Source organism: Argopecten irradians, chromosome 3 (genome assembly GCF_041381155.1).
Source record: "Argopecten irradians isolate NY chromosome 3, Ai_NY, whole genome shotgun sequence".
NCBI lineage: Eukaryota > Metazoa > Mollusca > Bivalvia > Pectinida > Pectinidae > Argopecten > Argopecten irradians.
In genome coordinates, this window is record NC_091136.1 from 58953702 (window position 1) to 58974626 (window position 20925).

A 20925-nucleotide genomic window follows, 5' to 3' on the forward strand; every position below is an offset into this window, starting at 1 on the left:
GGGCTTGTCTTGTCTTTATCATGTCATTCACTTTCATGACTTTAAACTCAATTATAATTCCTTCTTTTCAAAAATATGCTGCTGCTGATGTTTATTTTGCTGATTTGTTTTACCTGTATGCAGGAAGGATATTTTGCAATCACATCTCAATTTCCTCATCTATATGATACATTTTTGTTTATCATTCTATTATTTTTACTTGGTTTGCACTTCTAAAATATAACAAGGGTAATTAGAGCGGCTAATGCACACATCTGAAATAAACAGATTACAAATTCAATGCTAGGGATTGCAGGTTAACAAAATCTATGATTCAGGAATATGGAAAGCAATTTCGATTTGTCAATATTTACCTAAGACAATATGTTGAGAAATATTAAGGGTGAGTCATGTCACCTTACCTACACCTACTGGTGAAGCCTCCCTTTAGATGTCAATTTGTCGTGCCACTCGTCCACATTTTAACCCCGGCACAGACGGTTTGTTTTACCATACACTAACAGTTGAAGGGGGAAGTGGATGCGGGTATCTCATGCTGGTTTTTTTTCATTTCAAAATATCTACTAGCCGATTTTGTTTACCATAACTGCATGGTAACATTGGACTTTGAACTTGCGTAAGGAAATGTTCTGTGCAACGTAAAAGGACTACTTTTTTAAGAAAGAAACACATGGCTTTGTTTACATTTTGACGCAACATTACGTGTATATTGTTGTTTTTCATAGAATTTTGGAAAAATGTAAACAATATATACATGTTTTATATTTATATATGATTCAAACAATTTTTAAATTAACAATTGTATAAAGAAACGGAAAAATATCCTGACCGGGGCGACGTGCTTTCATTTTTGTTAAAAATGATGGGTGTCAAATGTAAACATTACCTCTGTGCCTATGTTCGTCCTACGATCGAGCCTTTGGGGTGGACGGGTGTGAGACCCTCTGATAGAGGTCAGTTATAAATGTATCCTCTTGTCTTTGTTCTTTGAGTATTTAATCATGTGTATTATAAAACATGCACCGCTAATAATCCACTTGTTGACAGTTCCGCGTCACCACAAATACATTGTATCCATCGAACACAAGTGAATTTGTTTCATCTATCGATGGCGATATGGATCTAAGCGTAGATAATATAATCACATGGCTCCCAAGGATGTAATATCGTCAAGTCAGACGACATCTCAAACACATTGAGCTACTTGAAAATCGGTGTTTTAACAACTTCGGCAAACTAAAGTGTGTAAGCTTGCGTCAGCTTCGTCTCGCTGCACAATAACGGTCACCGAGTTCGCACATGTGGCCGTGTACAAATTCTTTATGTTATTACGCTATATATTAACTTTTAGCAAAATTGAATATATATTTAAAGTTCTGATCTGATTAAATAAAATTATCTCTGAAATTTACTTTGTTTGTCATGTTTATTTTACACTAAAATATTGAACTTTTTTGTCGTCGCGGATGAATAATTCTACCTTACGTGAAGCGTCATCATTCGCTGTTCAATTGAGTAAGCTCCTCCCACTTTTGACCGACTTTTATTGAATAATTACGTCACTTTCAAATGACGATTTTATTGCATAAAATATAAATAAAAAGTCGTGTGAGTGTAAATATAGGGATTGGATTTCGTTTTTATGTTAACCATGCTTGTATGGAGCAATTCCTTTAAGAATATATTCAATATGGGGCGCTAACGCGCCCCATCATATCAGTTCAATATATACAGTTCCTTGATTTAAATCAGTTGATTTGAATTTAATTTGAATTTGGATCCCTCAATATCACTCCCACACAAGCCATTCCTACTGACCGGGCAGTACTATAAAGTCCATACTGTTACCACTGAGTCAGGAATGTCCAGAGAAAGAGCCATACTGAGGGAGTATATTAAAACGTATGCATATAAATTAATTATAACATTGGAGAAAATGAGTTTATACATAATGTAATATAAAAATATGAGTGTTATAAGGGTTTACCTATGATCAACTCCTGTCAAAGAACTTGGTACAAACAAAGGATTAAACTTGTAATATTATATCTAGGTAATTCATTATAATAAGATGTAATATTAATAGTTTAATACAAATTAGAGAATTAAATGTTTGAGTTATGGTATAGATATATTTGAGAATATAGTAACCAATGCATACCTGCAGACAAAATAGTTAAAAATAATTATCCAAATCGTCCAATACTATTTATTATTCATATTTCATGAAACAGTTAGATTATGTTTGTATAAGAAGTCATAAACATGTTAATACTTATATATGAATAGATCAAAGTTTACACATAAAAAAATAATAATAATATTATAGTGACTTGAACTTATGTAATGACTATTCACTTACTTGTACAGTGTGAAAATTAAAGCACTGAAGGAGTCTTCATATCATATACATGTACAAACATGTATATATACCAGTGTATATAAATTGTGTGAATATTTATGTTTTCTATACATGTACTTGATGTTTTACAAATAAGAGAGGTATGACAGTTATTATGTTAATATAATAATTATGGTGGGCTCAAAGTCTGCCAGATGATTCAATAAAGGTTTGGATACAGGCACACAGGTTTGAATTTATCTCATGGCTAAGGTGATTACTTCCCTTTGTTAGAATGTCAACATTCATATGTAAATGTTGAGAAAGATTGAGGTCTAGATTCAGGTGAAGGTTTAATTGGATGTCAAGTTGTAAATGAGACAGAGAAGTTAACAAGCTCTGACATTGGACTGCATATCTAAGAAAGAAGAGAAAGAAGTGATCAACATCTTCAATAGAGTATCCACAAATACAGGATGGACTATTAGAAAGATGGTCTTTATAGGGATCAGAATTTAGCTGACTTGCTCGATTACGAAGTTGACACATGATAATATTAAAATACCTTGTTCCACCATACTTAAAAGCATCAGTTCATATATCATCAACATTGACGGGGATGGCATGACGGGTAAGGCTCCTTTTGAGTTCGCTTATTGAACCCATATCATAGAAGACACAGTCAGGTTTATTCCACCAAGACATCATATAGGGATAAAAACTTTTAAAATACATGCAAGATCTACAAGGGGTTTGAAATATACGTTGATGTCTTACATCATGAGACACTTAACTATGATCAATAATAAAAGGTATAATGTGTTCAAGTAGATAGTCGGGAGTTTCATAATTAATTATTTAAAAAATAACATATGTTGTTGATCAATTCTACGTTTTTTGAGAGTGTCCCAACCAAGTTCATTATAGATAACAGCATGACTAGTACCTCTGTGTAAACCAGAGATGACTCTAGCAGCATCAAGTTGGATTAATTCTAAAAGTTCGGATTCCGTTTGATTGCAATTATTCCATACAACACTTGCATATTCAAGGTTAAGGCGTATATATGATTTGTATAGAATTTCTAATGTTTTCCTATCAAGATTAACCTTAAGTGATCTTAACACATTTATTTTTGTAGGTATTTTCAAATATAAAATTTATATGGTATGACCATGGCCCATGATTATTCAAAATAGCTCCAAGGTTTTTCCAAATCATTTATATATATGAGAAATAAATATGGTCCAAGTACTGAGCCTTGAGGTACTCCGGCTGTTACAGCTTTCCACATTGATTTATATCCATCAATAATTACTCTTTGTTGCTTATCAATCAAATGATTAGAAAACCATTTTAAAATATTATCATTTATACCATATTTTTTCAATTTATATATAAGTCCGTCATGCCAAACCCTGTCAAATGCTTTACTGGTATCACAAAACACTAATCTTGCTTCTTTTCTTCTATCAAGCTGTTTCATAATTGTATCATATATTGAAATAAGTTGATTAACAGTAGAGTCTTTAGGGAGAAAGCCAGATTGATTTTTGGAGATTATTCCATTCATGGATAGATTGTTAAAAAGATATTTAAAAACAATTTTCTCTAACATCTTAATAAATATTGATGTAACGGATAAGGGTCTATAGTTGGATGGATCACTTCTCACCCCTTTGCCCTTGTATATAGCTGTTACATTAGCATTTTTCAAAATTTGGGGTATATAACCAAGTTCAATAGATTTATTAAAATTAATATGTAAAGGTTTGATAAGGGATTCAGATACACCTTTGATAAATCTAGGGTGAATTGAGTCAGGGCCTGGCGGTTTTTTGACATTGATACTGTGGAGCTGGTCACATACATCTTGCTCAGTTATAGTTATATTAGAAAATTGGTGTGGGAAAGGAGGACTATCAGTTGGAACATCATCTGCAATTTTTATCAGTAGTAGATAAAGAAGTAAAGAAAGAGTTAAAAGACTCGCACTTGTCTATAGGGTGTATTTTTAATTCACCGTTGATTTCCAAGGGATAAACTGAATAATTTTCTTTTTATTATTAATGACGGATTTAGCTATTCTCCACCATTTACCAGGAGGAGAAGTTTTATCAATAAGAGAATTTTGTTATTTCAATAAATAATCATGTTTAGCATTTTTAACTATGGTGATAACAGTATTTCTTAGCTGTCTATATTTTTCCTAAGAAGATGGGATATTTAATTGTTTAGCCTTAGAATGCTGTCTATTTCTCTGTCTCATTTTCAATCTGATTTCGTTGTTCATCCATACAATTCAAAATTTTGTCAGAAAAGGTTTCATTAAGAAGTTCAATGTTATTAGTTCTACCAAATTATTCATCCCAATCAATTGATGATAAATAATTGTTAGCATTTTCATAATCAGCATTATTGAAATATATATATTTTAATATAGTTTTTTTTTAAACATTGCTGTAAGCCTTCATCTGTTATATACGACCCTGATCAAATCTATTGACATTGTTATGACATAATTGATGATGTTCTGGTTTATGTACATGTACTTTCTGTATCTGCAGGTGATATAAATTCCACATTGGGCCAGACGGGAGATAACACTTATCGGCCAGGTAAGGGACATTATTTAATATGATAACCCTCAAGTGATGTGGCAGTGGTATAGAGTATGGACCAAGAACACAAACGATTGATATTCAAAAAGAAAGGTAAAAAGAGTACTCACTTATCAGGATTGAAAACAAACATTATTCAAATGATAATTATGTACAATAGAAAAAAATTAGAATACCACATTTCATTTTTGTCAATATATTTACATTTTGTAGCAGTGCTTTTACATTTTGTATAAAAACACTTCGTATCAGTGGGTTTTTTTTACATTTTGTATAAAAACACATTGTGTCAGTGTAATTTTTTTTTTTACATTTTATAACAATGTTTCTAATTCTATGTTATGCAGAAAAAAATAAGTTACACTAGCAGTTTCTGGTTTTTGAGTGTGTCGCTGTCTTTTAACCTTTAGTTTAGTTAATGAAAGTTTTTATAAACACTTATTCCAACGGTTACTACAGGTGATGTCTCTAACGGATACAATGCCATTGTGAGTGGTGATACAGAGTTAGACTGGCGGGACAGTCCTTACACTCTGAACCTCCAGGACATCAGCTACACCGTCGGGGAACGTAAAGGGCGATGGTGGCAGGGAGCATGCTTCAGGCCTATAGAGAAGAAGCTCGTACTGGATAACCTCACTGTACAGTTTAACAGTGGACAACTGACAGCCGTACTCGGTAGTTCAGGTAAGAACAACCTCACTGTACAGTTTAACAGTGGACAACTGACAGCCGTACTCGGTAGTTCAGGTAAGAACAACCTCACTGTACAGTTTAACAGTGGACAACTGACAGCCGTACTCGGTAGTTCAGGTAAGAACAACCTCACTGTACAGTTTAACAGTGGACAACTGACAGCCGTACTCGGTAGTTCAGGTAAGAACAACCTCACTGTACAGTTTAACAGTGGACAACTGACAGCCGTACTCGGTAGTTCAGGTAAGAACAACCTCACTGTACAGTTTAACAGTGGACAACTGACAGCCGTACTCGGTAGTTCAGGTAAGAACAACCTCACTGTACAGTTTAACAGTGGACAACTGACAGCCGTACTCGGTAGTTCAGGTAAGAACAACCTCACTGTACAGTTTAACAGTAGACAACTGACAGCCGTACTCGGTAGTTCAGGTAAGAACAACCTCACTGTACAGTTTAACAGTGGACAACTGACAGCCGTACTCGGTAGTTCAGGTAAGAACAACCTCACTGTACAGTTTAACAGTGGACAACTGACAGCCGTACTCGGTAGTTCAGGTAAGAACAGGACATCAGATTACAACTTGTTACGTCTTACAAGAGAAATATTGGAATATATCACGTGGTAATTTTATAGATTAATTTTATTTGCAACACTTGTGTTACCCGTCATTAAAGTGGTCATTATTACGGCATTATTTATGTAAGGATGTAAAGTCATCATCGGAAAGTGGAGAGTCTGATTTGTTATCTCATATGCAGGGCTTGCTTCCTATTTAAACGTATTGTTTGTCAGAATTGCCTGAAACTTTTAAATTATGGCTAATGAATGCACTGCTGGAGTCACCTAGCAACACACTCATCCAGTCATATTGCATTGACTACGAACAAAGTGTTCTCCGATCCTTGTGTATTGAGATCTGAGAGGTAACAACCACATTACTTATATGAGTATCATTCAAGGTCAAGTGGTTTATGTTAAGAGATCTGTTATCATTTGACTTTTGTCTGTGGGAAAGCGAGATTTTTTGAGTAACCGTTATAATGTTTCACACGGAAAGGTTGTTAGTATGACAAGCCAAGTTACTTTTTATTTCGAGTTTCCGATATCGGAATTCTTATTCCTATATGGAGAATTCTATTTCCCGATATCGGAAATTCTATTACTGATATCGGAAAGTACTTTTGATTTCTGCAATCAGAAATTCTAATTCTGATATCGGAAATAGAATTTTCCATATAAGAATTAAAATTTCTGATATGGAAAATTGCTTTCTAATTCCTGACATCAAAAATAGCATTTCCGATAACGGAATAAAAATTTCCGATAACGGAATTAGAATTGCCGATATCAGGATTAGAATTTCCGATAACGAATTAGGATTTCCGATATTGGAAATAGAATTCCCGATATTCGATATCAGAAATTTAATTCCGATATCGGAAATTTTAATTCCGATATCGGATATTTTAATTCCGATATCGGAATTTTATTTTCCGATATCAGAGAAATTCTTACTCCGATATAGAGAATGTTATTTCCCGATATCAGAAATGTTATTGTCGACATCGGAAATTCTATTTCTGGTATCGGAAATTTTTATTTTGATATCGGAAATAGAATTTCCCATATCAGAATTATGGGATATTGTTTTCTTATCACTTATATCAATAATAGAATTTCCGATATCGGAATTATAATTTCCAATAACGGAATTAGGATTTCCTATATCAGAATTAGAATACTAGATATAAAAAATTCCGATATCAGACATTTAATTTCCGATATCAGAAATTTTATTCCGATATCGGAAATTTTAATTCCGATATCGGATTAATAGATTAAAAGTAACTTGGCTTGCCATATGTTAGATCTAATTTGTTTCATACAGGATTATGAAAGGATGTTCTGTATATAGCAATATGTTTGTGTCATTGTAGTGTAAATATTTTTCAACCGCATTATTTCGCCTAAACTTAATAGAAAGACTAAACAGGTTATTGATAACATAAATCCCAGATTCATCTCTGATAATTTTATGTTGCTGAAATACGAGTTAAAACAAATTAAATAGTCCAAATCTTACGTGTGTCATTGTCATAACATAATATCAAGCCGTTCCTTTTTATTCCTATCTTCAATTCTGTTATTCTTTTGAAATATAAATTTCGGATATTTCTTTTAACTAAATGTGAAACATGTAATGCAAGATCTTTGTTCAATACTTTGGTATGACAGGTTCAGGGAAAACCTCCTTACTTGACGTTATAGCACACCGAACTGATGACGAGGTTACAGGGAAAATGACGGTAAATAAGTTTGAATGTACGACGGACTTCGTACGTCAGACGACAGCTTACGTCATACAGACGGACCGTCTGTTACACACGCTGACAGTTAAGGAAACCCTCATGTATGCTGCTCACCTACGTCTGCCCAGTATCACTACCGACAAGGAGAGGAAGGCCAAGGTAGATAACTCTTAATATGTCTAACATTTTTATTACAGCATATGTCTGTTTTTGTTTTCTCTCTTATGGACTTAATAGCGTTGGTACGCACAGAGAAAAATGATAACCGGAGGTGGGGGTTTGGGGTAGGGCGGGGGATAAAATTAATTTCAAATTGAAAAAAAATATGCACAAAATTGTCTATATGTCTAAGTATATTTGGTTTAGACACTAAACTAGTTTCTGACATTGAAAGGCTTTATTGATAGACATGTGTATGTTAGGATAAACACTTTTTCTAAACTCTCTTACATGAATAATCATGCAATGTGGGAAAGTGATCCTTAACCGGTTTTTCTGAAAGGATTAACAGGAGTGAGCACTAATTAAAAGTATAATAACGTGTTCATAGGTCGACTCCGTAATACAGCGTATGGGTCTAAATCCAGTGAAGGACTCTAAAGTCGGGGGACTTATAGAAAGAGGACTTTCCGGAGGGGAGAAGAGGCGAGTGACTATTGCAATCCAGCTCCTTCGGGATCCAGGTAAGGTTGACAAAGCATACTATATGCGGCTTTAATGACAAAATAGCAAGTTTGTTTGTTGTTATCACAAAGAATGATATCATTATTCTATGTCCCAGGATTAATATAGCATTTTACTAGATTTACAGTGTTGGACACTTGTTAGAGAATTGTGAATTTATTCTTTTTCCGAAGGTATCCTGCTGTTGGACGAGCCGACCACTGGTCTGGATAGCTACACCGCCCGCCACCTGGTCACCAGTCTGGCCGAACTGGCACACAGAGGCACCATTGTCATTCTCTCCATCCATCAGCCTCGATCTGATATATTTGGACTGTTGGACAAGGTGGCGCTGATGAGTACCGGAAGAATGGTATATTTCGGCGATAGCAACAAACTGGTGGATCACTTCACACTGGCGGGCTATCCCTGTCCACAAAATGCCAACCCACTGGATCACTATGGTAAGTCAACCAAAATATATCATATTGTGACGTTTACCGGGTCCGTACCAGTCACAATTAACTGATGATCTATACAGTGTCTACATTATGTACTGTTCCTATCAAATTACAAATATATACAAATAATACACAGCTGACCTAGCTGTGATTCTATCTATCCCTACTCTCCAGATTATTTAACGCGGAGGAGGAAAGCCTTATTCAGGCACGTCAATCTCCGATCTCAACTCTACCGTAAGTTATTAACAACTGACGCATATAGGCAAGCCTTGTTCAGGCACATCTATATTTACCTTGTACTAACTAGAAGGTGTTCTCGCTTCAACAGCTCGTCCAACAATAAGAAAAAACTCTCGTTGAAACCGCGGCTTTATATACTGCCGGGCAACGACATTAGCGCCCTCTATTTACAATAATCCTAGGCCCTAGAACGCTTAACTTACATATAGCTTAACATTACAAGCGTCTACTTGACGGCGAGACTATCAGACAAAATAGAGCGGACAGCGATTCCGGATAGCATGGTAATACAACCTTATTTCATCACAATATCGGCACGCGTCTTTTCTCTGTCCAAGCAAGACATACAAATGATAAATAGGTCAGTTCGCTTACCTCAAGCATCTTGTTCCGTTGCATTTGATGTCAATATCTCTGTAAACTTATCAAATATTTGTGTATTTTATACTTCTCCTTTGTTGCTTTCAGTTGATGTAGGAAGTGTCGACCGCCGAACTATACAGCGCGAAGTGATGACATCACAGAAAATTGAAAAACTTGTCCAGATCTATCGAAACTCTCTCATCTTTGATAATATTCGGCATGATGTCATAAAAATAATGAAGCAGTCACATAAAAACGAAAGATTAATGGAAGTACATCGACCAACCAGACCTAACGTGTTTCGTGTAATGCAGACTCTCCTGAGGTACGTATTAACTCTGTTTATATTATGTTACTCATGTTAAACATAAAGTATCAGAAACCACACCATGAACATTACCAGTATAATTATAAAGCTAAAACAAGATTTAGCAAGAATAAAGACTGTGATGGTTCTATCACAACCATTTTGATAAACTCGTCTGTGAACTTTATGCTAAAAGGAATGACCATCGAGCTGTCATGGTCGTATTACCATGATGACCCGATTCCCTACCTGTGAAAATATATTCATATTCCTGCGACAGATTTGATTTCTGCATCGCAAGAAAATTCCCCTGAAAGAGACAAAAACATCACCGACGAATGCAACAGTAGTTGTCTATGTAGTCGCATATACTGAATCCATCATGACCCCGTCTTCCTCTTCATGCAAAATAGTGAAGCGTATCACAGGCAACATACATTGATAACAGCTATGGTAATTTAAAATGATGGCCTCATCTACTGTATATGCATTTTTCTCATGTGTTGATGACTGTGTGCTATGGGCGATGCAGTATAACGTCGTGTTGTGCCTCTTTGTAATAGTTACTCTTTGACTTTGAAGTGGTGTGCCATTAACGCACACTGCCAAAGACACTGTATAACACATCCACACGGGCCACATTATACTGACCAACAGTGCCACTCATTTATGATGAGCACGAAGCAAGAACAGAACTACCAGTTTTAACTTATGGTGTGTTTCGGCACAAGAGACAAGAGCCTTCCTCACATGGACATACTCTCAACTCAAAGTCAATAGTTCTGACATCCTGGAGGAATGTTAATATGATGAGTAAAAAATTGAGACGTAACTACAGAATAAACATCCGTAAGGAGCAAAGGCTTAAAGCGTATAATGATATCTTTACATTTTACAAGATCCAACTCTTTTACGTTCTTCACACTTGTGTATCTCTTCGTGCACATTATTTAGAAGTTTGAAAGACGTCAACACAGAAAAAAAGACATTTAGATTGTCTCATCTCGGGATATTCATCTGGTCTTGTCAATAATTGTTAACACTAGTGAATTATTAAGTACGCCAGTCGTATGCATTTTATCGCTGTTTTTATAGCACTTTTGACTTGTTCGACAGATGGTTGGTGTTAGAAGTGAAATATGTTATAAGTTGTATCGCCAATGGATAGAATATTATTTATAGATAAACAAAAATAAATAAATGGTTACTTGACAAATTCATATTTTATCGTTTCAGTCGTAGTTTTCGCCACACCGGACGGGACCGGAGTATCTATGCCAGTCGGATGTTCCTTCTCGTTTTCTGTGTACCCTTCATTTGCCTCTTCTTAAATCAGATGGGTACTGACCAGCGAAGTATACAGGACCGTATAGGTCTGGTATATCAGGGTACCAGTATCCCGTCATACCTGGGAGTGTTGAACGGCTTCTATCTGTGTATGTATACAATTATCTACTATTATTATACCGACGTATAATATTATAACTACGTACAGCACAAAAGAGAAATGTCAACGCTATGGCTACTCACTTGACGTCACTTCATTCTCGCTTCTGAGAAATATATAATAGTATTTAGAAGAAACTGGAATATTTCATTTTCTAATTGGACATTTTGTAACCGAGGAGCTTATCCTCATCAATGATTACCTTCGAACAATATATTCATTTTATCATGCTACTGCCCCACATACTGCCGGGTAAACTTTTAAAGCATTATCCGTCAATACGATCACGTGAATTTGTTCCGTATTTGAAAAAAAAACTTTTTTTTTAACTTGACCTACAATTTGAACCTTCCGGTGAATGCAACAGCTAAAAAGTGACGTCACATTCACCGGACTGATAAACCTTGTATTTTCAGATACTAACAACGTATTTTCTATATATAGAGTCACTAATACACACAATCTTATACATTTATGCGATTTAATAATGTTCTGTTTTCAATGTTGAAACATCAGTTTTTATTTTGGAAATACACTTGTAACAAGGTTTCTCCTTCCACAGTTCCACCACTAAGAGATCTGTATTACCGGGAGTCCATGGACGGTCTCTACTCCTCAGCCACATTCGTCATTGCCTACGCCCTATATGCTATTCCATTCCACGTCTTCAGCACTTTTTTCTTCGGTATCGCTGTTTATTGGTAAGTACAAAAATTCAATTAAGCTATGGTCCTAGCATTGTTAATTTAATTTTTTATCTACTTTTTTGGCATGGTTAGACTATATTAAATTTTCTTTGAGACACAATAAAAGTATCGAGTTTTCAATCTAATTAAGTATTAATTTTTCAATATTTCAATGGTAAATGCTATTTGTTTTCGGTTACAGGATAACAGCTATGTACAACGACTGGGTGAAGTACGCCATATTTAACGCCGTTGTCACCTTACTACAATTCGTTTATGAGATATTAGTCATTGGTGCTATGGGTTTCTTCCTTGACCCTCGTCTTGCGATCAATATAAGTACTCTCATCATGACATTTGGTTACCTTGTCTCCTCTGGCCTCATAAGGTACGGGTTATTGTGTACACATCATAATGAATGGTGTGATATGTACGCAGCATTATACGGTACAATATGTACACATCATAATGAATGGTGTGATATGAACGCAGCATTATACGGTATATTGTGTACACATCATAATGAATGGTGTGATATGTACGCAGCATTATACCATATATTGTGTACACATCAAAACGAATGGTGTGATATGTACGCAGCATTATACGGTATATTGTGTACACATCATAACGAATGGTGTGATATGTACGCAGCATTATACGGTATATTGTGTACACATCATAATGAATGGTGTGATATGTACGCAGCATTATACGGTATATTGTGTACACATCATAACGAATGGTGTGATATGTACGCGGTATTATACGGTATATTGTGTACACATCATTATGAATGGTGTGATATGTACGCAGCATTATACCGTATATTGTGTACACATCATAATGAATGGTGTGATATGTATGTAGCATTATACGGTATATTGTGTACACATTATAACGAATGGTGTGATATGTACGCAGCAATATACCGTATATTGTGTACACATCATAACAAATGGTGTGATATGTACGCAGCATTATACGGTATATTGTGTACAAATCATGAGGAATGGTGTGATATGTACGCAGCATTATACGGTATATTGTGTACACATCATAATGAATGGTGTGATATGTACGCAGCATTATACCGTATATTGTGTACACATGATAACGAATGGTGTGATATGTACGCAGGATTATACAGTATATTGTGTACACATGATAACGAATGGTGTGATATGTACGCAGGATTATACAGTATATTGTGTAGACATCATAACGAATGGTGTGATATGTACGCAGCATTATACCATATATTGTGTACACATCAAAACGAATGGTGTGATATGTACGCAGCATTATACCGTATATTGTGTACACATCATTAAGAATGGTGTGATATGTACGCAGCATTATACCGTATATTGTGTACACATCATGATGAATGGTGTGATATGTACGCAGCAATATACCGTATATTGTCTACACATCATAATGAATGGTGTGATATGTACGCAGCATTATACGGTATATTGTGTACACATCATAACGAATGGTGTAATATGTACGCAGCATTATACAGTATATTGTGTACAAATCATAAGGAATGGTGTGATATGTACGCAGCATTATACGGTATATTGTGTACACATCATAAGGAATGGTGTGGTATGTACGCAGCATTATACGGTATATTGTGTACACATGATAACGAATGGTGTGATATGTACGCAGCATTATACGGTATATTGTGTACACATGATAACGAATGGTGTGATATGTACGCAGGATTATACAGTATATTGTGTACACATCATAACGAATGGTGTGATATGTACGCAGCATTATACAGTATATTGTGTACACATCATAACGAATGGTGTGATATGTACGCAGCATTATACCGTATATTGTGTACACATCATTATGAATGGTGTGATATGTACGCAGCATTATACCGTATATTGTGTACACATCATTAAGAATGGTGTGATATGTACGCAGCATTATACCGTATATTGTGTACACATCATAATGAATGGTGTGATATGTACGCAGCATTATACGGTATATTGTGTACACATCATAATGAATGGTGTGATATGTACGCAGCATTATACGGTATATTGTGTACACATGATAACGAATGGTGTGATATGTACGCAGCATTATACGGTATATTGTGTACACATCATAACGAATGGTGTGATATGTACGCAGCTTATACGGTATATTGTGTACACATCATAACGAATGGTGTGATATGTACGCAGCATTATATGGTATATTGTGTACACATCATAACGAATGGTGTAATATGTACGCAGCATTATACAGTATATTGTGTACAAATCATAAGGAATGGTGTGATATGTACGCAGCGTTATACGGTATATTGTGTACACATCATAAGGAATGGTGTGGTATGTACGCAGCATTATACAGTATATTGTGTACACATGATAACGAATGGTGTGATATGTACGCAGCATTATACGGTATATTGTGTACAAATCATAACGAATGGTGTGATATGTACGCAGCATTATACGGTATATTGTGTACACATCATAAGGAATGGTGTGGTATGTACGCAGCATTATACGGTATATTGTGTACACATGATAACGAATGATGTGATATGTACGCAGCATTATACGGTATATTGTGTACAAATCATAACGAATGGTGTGATATGTACGCAGCATTATACAGCATATTGTGTACAAATCATAAGGAATGGTGTGGTATGTACGCAGCATTATACGGTATATTGTGTACACATCATAACGAATGGTGTAATATGTTCGCAGCATTATACAGTATATTGTGTACATATCATAATGAATGGTGTGATATGTACGCAGCATTATACTGTATATTGTGTACACATCACATTGAATTATGTGATATGTACGCAGCATTATACAGTATATTGTGTACCCATTATAATGAATGGTGCGATATGTACGCAGCATTATACGGTATATTGTGTACACATCATAATGAATGGTGTGATATGTACGCAGCATTATACAATATATTGTGTTCAAATCATAACGAATGGTGTGATATGTACGCGGTATTATACGGTATATTGTGTACACATCATTATGAATGGTGTGATATGTACGCAGCATTATACCGTATATTGTGTACACATCATAATGAATGGTGTGATATGTATGCAGCATTATACAAAATATTGTGTACACATCATAATGAATAGAGTGATATGTACGCAGAATTATACAAAATATTGTGTACACATCATAATGAATGGTGTGATATGTACGCAGCATTATACGGTATATTGTGTACACATCATAACGAATGGTGTAATATGTACGCAGCATTATACAGTATATTGTATTCACATCAAAATGAATGGTGTGATATGTTCGCAGCATTATACGGTATATTGTGTACACATCATAATGAATGGTGTGATATGAACGCAGCATTATACAGTATATTGTGTAGAAATCATAATGAATGGTGTGATATGTACGCAGCATTATACGGTATATTGAGTTCACATCATAACGAATGGTGTGATATGTACGCAGCATTATACGGTATATTGTGTACACATCATAATGAATGATGTGATATGTACGCAGCATTATACTGTATATTGTGTACACATCATAATGAATGATGTGATATGTACGCAGCATTATACGATATATTGTGTACACATCATAATGAATGGTGTGATATGTACGCAGCATTATACGGTATATTGTGTACACATCATAATGAATGGTGTGATATGTACGCAGCATTATACGGTATATTGTGTACACATCATAACGAATGGTGTGATATATACGCAGCATTATACGGTAAATTGTGTACACATCATAATGAATGGTGTGATATGTACGAAGCATTATACGGTATATTGTGTACACATTATAATGAATGGTGTGATATGTACGCAGCATTATACGGTATATTGTGTACACATCATAACGAATGGAGTGATATGTACGCAGCATTATACGGTATATTGTGTACACATCATAACGAATGGTGTGATATGTACGCAGGATTATACAGTATATTGTGTACACATCACAACGAATGGTGTGATATGTACGCAGGATTATACAGTATATTGTGTACACATCATAACGAATGGTTTGATATGTACGCAGCATTATACGGTATATTGTGTACACATCATACTGAATTGTGTGATATGTACGCAGCATTACACGGTATATTGTGTACACATCATATTGAATGGTGTGATATGTACGCAGCATTATACGGTATATTGTGTACACATCATAATGAATGGAGTGATATGTACGTAGCAGTATACGGTATATTGTGTACACATCAAAGCAAATAGTGGAATATGTACGCGGTAATATACGGTATATTGTGTACACATCATAATGAATGATGTGATATGTACGCAGCATTATACAGTATATTGTGTACACATCATAATGAATGATGTGATATGTACGCAGCATTATACAGTATATTGTGTACACATCATAATGAATGATGTGATATGTACGCAGCATTAAACGATATATTGTGTACACATCATAATGAATGGTGTGATATGTACGCAGCATTATACGGTATATTGTGTATACATCATAATGAATGGTGTGAGATGTACGCAGCATTATACGGTATATTGTGTACACATCATAACAAATGGTGTGATATGTACGCAGCATTATACGGTATATTGTGTACACATCATAACGAATGGTGTGATATATACGCAGCATTATACGGTATATTGTGTACACATCATAATGAATGGTGTGATATGTACGAAGCATTATACGGTATATTGTGTCCACATTATAATGAATGGTGTGATATGTACGCAGCATTATACGGTATATTGTGTACACATCATAACGAATGGAGTGATATGTACGCAGCATTATACAGTATATTGTGTACACATCATAACGAATGGTTTGATATGTACGCAGCATTATACGGTATATTGTGTACACATCATACTGAATTGTGTGATATGTACGCAGCATTATACGGTATATTGTGTACACATCATATTGAATGGTGTGATATGTACGCAGCATTATACGGTATATTGTGTACATATCATAATGAATGGTGTGATATGTACGTAGCAGTATACGGTATATTGTGTACACATCATAGCAAATAGTGGAATATGTACGCGGTATTATACGATATATTGTGTACACATCATAATGAATGGTGTGATATGTACGCAGCATTATACGGTATATTGTGTACACATCATAATGAATGGTGTGATATGTACGCAGCATTATACGGTATACTGTGTACACATCATAACAAATGGTGTGATATGTACGCAGCATTATACGGTATATTGTGTACACATCATAACGAATGGTGTGATATGTACGCAGCATTATACGGTATATTGTGTACACATCATAACGAATGGTGTGATATGTACGCAGCATTATACAGTATATTGTGTACACATCATAATGAATGGTGTGATATGTTCGCAGCATTATACGGTATATTGTGTATACATCATAATGAATGGTGTGATATGTACGCAGCATTATACAGTATATTGTGTACACATCATAATGAATGGTGTGATATGTACGCAGCATTATACGGTATATTGTGTATACATCATAATGAATGGTGTGATATGTACGCAGCATTATACGGTATATTGTGTACACATCATAACGAATGGTGTGATATGTACGCAGCATTATACGGTATAATGTGTAACATTATAACAAACAATGTGTAGTTTACGCGTCATTATGACACATGGTGTACACGTCATCATAACTACTTGGTATATACGCGTCATAACTGAAGGCGCACTGTATATGATTTGCTATACTGTATTGAACTTTCATGTCATTATTTTTTACTTATACATGAAGTTCCTGTTTTAAACAAAATCACATGTCTTCGTCGCTTTTGAAATATTATTCTGTTTCTTTGTTTGTGATAAGTTAAAGATGCTCCACCGCCGACAGAGCATTAATGATATTCATCAGTTTAACAATAATTGGTGTTTGATCATGTATATATATGTGTAATTAACACAAAAAATAAGATAAAATAATTTATTTCGCCTTTGGTGCATGAGCAATCAGTTCTTTCTTCCATATAGTATATAGTGACGCGGATTGTTTTCGGGATGCGATTAATTATTTTTCATATTTTTAACTTGAAGTAAAATTAGAAGCTCAAACGTTTCAATGGTGGTAATGGTGTAAAGTAAGAATCTTTTGTAAGAAGAAAAATACTAAATCGTCTCTTCCTGTTTTTGATAGTGCAAAAATACCATTTGTCAGCAGTGAAGCATCTTTAAGTATGTTTCGTCTTGAATGTTCCTGGTTATGCTTTAATTAGTGCTATGTCCCCTATTTTCCTTAGGCGAATGGATAACATGTTGGAGGTATTGAGGTGGCTAAGTTATGCTGGGGTACACAAGTACGCCTCACAGTTAGTGATCGTCAACGAATTCGAGAACCTGGTGTTCGAATGTTCTAATTCATGTGAGTAAACTTACAATACACAAAATTACAGTTATATTAAAATGATTTAGGGCTTTATTGTACATTTTATTTGACCGAATATATATTGTATATGCAAGGTAAATATTCATGTAATACGTATGTTTGTAGTGTGATTGTGTAAGTGAATTAAGTAATAACCTATCTATTTATAGCTACTTACCCTTGCCAATTCCGGAACGGAAGTGATTTCCTGGACGCTTATTTCCCCGGAGCCCAGAACACAGTGACACGTGACGGTGGGATCTTGGCTGGATTTTTTGGATTCTTCCTCCTCCTGGCGATAGTGACGTACGTATTCCGAGGCGGACGTAACCTCCACTAGATAAATAGGATTATCCGCTGGAACAAGTTGTAACAACACCAATGCCAGTCATAAGGAACTTCGTGGTCATACTTGTGATGTGCAAGCAGGAACGATAACGTACCCAATATATAACAACAAATATGTCTTACATATTCTATGTTATTGTGTTGTGATGATTACATTGTTAAAAGAAAACGTGGACGATAATTAAAAGCAGAATCAAACTTCGTAAAGACAGGTTTCATAAAACCTTAGAACTCAGTCTTCCTGACCCAGTACTCCGGGAACCACAAGACACCATTCCTATATCAATATAATGGTATTCACAAATTATCAAAATGTATGTGATATCAGTATTTTGTGATTTTGCATCATATTTCACATCTCAGTTAAGCATTGTAAATATTCACATTGTTATTTATTTCATGAATAGAGAATTTGTTTTATATCCGTTTTCAACATGCAAGTTGGAAATTAAAAGACATCATTCGATATATGCATTTGTGTCACTGTGTGTTATTCTGTATTCAATCTTGATATTAGCATCGAAACGTAGTGAGTCTCCACTTTGGGTCAATCAATGAAAAATAACAATATTGTTAACTAGTACATATTTAATACTGAGTCGGATAGTTTGGTATTCTGTCGTCCTTCTACATAAAGCCCATCTTGGCCTTCTACATACAATTCCGTCTTGACCTTTACATACAATTCCGTCTTGACCTTTACATACATTTCTGTCTTGGCCTTATACATACAATTCCATCATGGCCTTCTTCAAAAATTTCTGTCTGGACCTTTACATACAATTCCGTCTTGACCTTTACATACAATTCCGTCTTGACCTTTACATACAATTCCGTCTTGACCTTTACATACAATTCTGTCTTGGCCTTCTACATGCAATTCCGTCTTGGCCTTTACATAAAATTCCATCTTGGCCTTCTTCATAAAATTCCGTCTTGACCTTTACATACAATTCTGTCTTGGCCTTCTACATGCAATTCCGTCTTGGCCTTCTACATACAATTCTGTTCTGACCTTTACATACAATTCCGTCTTGACCTTTACATACAATTCCGTCTTGACCTTTACATACAATTCCATCATGGCCTTCTTCATAAAATTCCGTCTTGACCTTTACATACAATTCCGTCTTGACCTTTACATACAATTCCGTCTTGACCTTTACATACAATTCCATCTTGGCCTTCTTCATAAAATTCCGTCTTGACCTTTACATACAATTCCGTCTTGACCTTTACATACAATTCCGTCTTGACCTTTACATACAATTCCATCTTGGCCTTCTTCATAAAATTCCGTCTTGACCTTTACATACAATTCTGTCTTGGCCTTCTACATGCAATTCCGTCTTGGCCTTCTACATACAATTCCATCATGGCCTTCTACATAAAATTCCGTCTTGGCCTTTACACACAACTCTGTCTTGGCCTTTACATACAATTCTGTCTTGGCCTTCTACAAACAATTCCGTCTTAGCCCTTCTACATACAATTCCATTTTGGCCTTCTACATACAATTCCATCTTGGCCTTCTACATACAATTCTGTATTGGCCTTACATACAATTCTGTCTTGGCCTTTACACACAATTCTGTCTTGGCCTTTACATACAATTCTGTCTTGGCCGTCTACAAACAATTTCGTCTTGGCTCTTCTACATACAATTCCATTTTGGCCTTCTACATACAATTCCATCTTGGTCTTCTACATAAAATTCCGTCTTGGCCTTACATATAATTCTGTCTTGGCCTTTACATGCAATTCTGTCTTGGCCTTCTACAAACAATTCCGTCTTGGCCTTCTACATACAATTCCATCTTGGCTTCAACATAAAATTCCGCCTTGGCCTTTACATACGATTCCGTCTTGGCCTTCTTCATAAATTTCTGTCCAATATTGTCGTCTGTTGTCATTAAGGTAGGTTCATACTTCTGAAAACCAAAAAACAAGTCTT

General features: G+C 35.2%; 1 protein-coding gene across 2 annotated transcripts; it reads left to right on the forward strand.

The window, feature by feature from the left end:
• Positions 1-4857: 4857 nt before the first annotated feature.
• LOC138319229 (ATP-binding cassette sub-family G member 5-like) lies at positions 4858-19443 on the forward strand. Of its 2 annotated transcripts, XM_069262220.1 has the most exons (11): positions 4858-4959; positions 5422-5649; positions 7898-8130; positions 8522-8654; positions 8829-9098; positions 9807-10026; positions 11245-11444; positions 12018-12156; positions 12344-12529; positions 18499-18620; positions 18794-19443. In XM_069262220.1, exons 3-11 carry the CDS (start codon positions 7963-7965, stop codon positions 18961-18963), a joined length of 1608 nt encoding a protein of 535 aa, XP_069118321.1. In that variant the 5' UTR covers positions 4858-4959; positions 5422-5649; positions 7898-7962; the 3' UTR covers positions 18964-19443. The 2 variants fall into 2 exon arrangements, with proteins under 2 accessions (XP_069118321.1, XP_069118322.1); XM_069262221.1 differs by lacking the exons at positions 4858-4959; positions 5422-5649 and adding an exon at positions 6168-6216.
• Positions 19444-20925: the final 1482 nt, after the last annotated feature.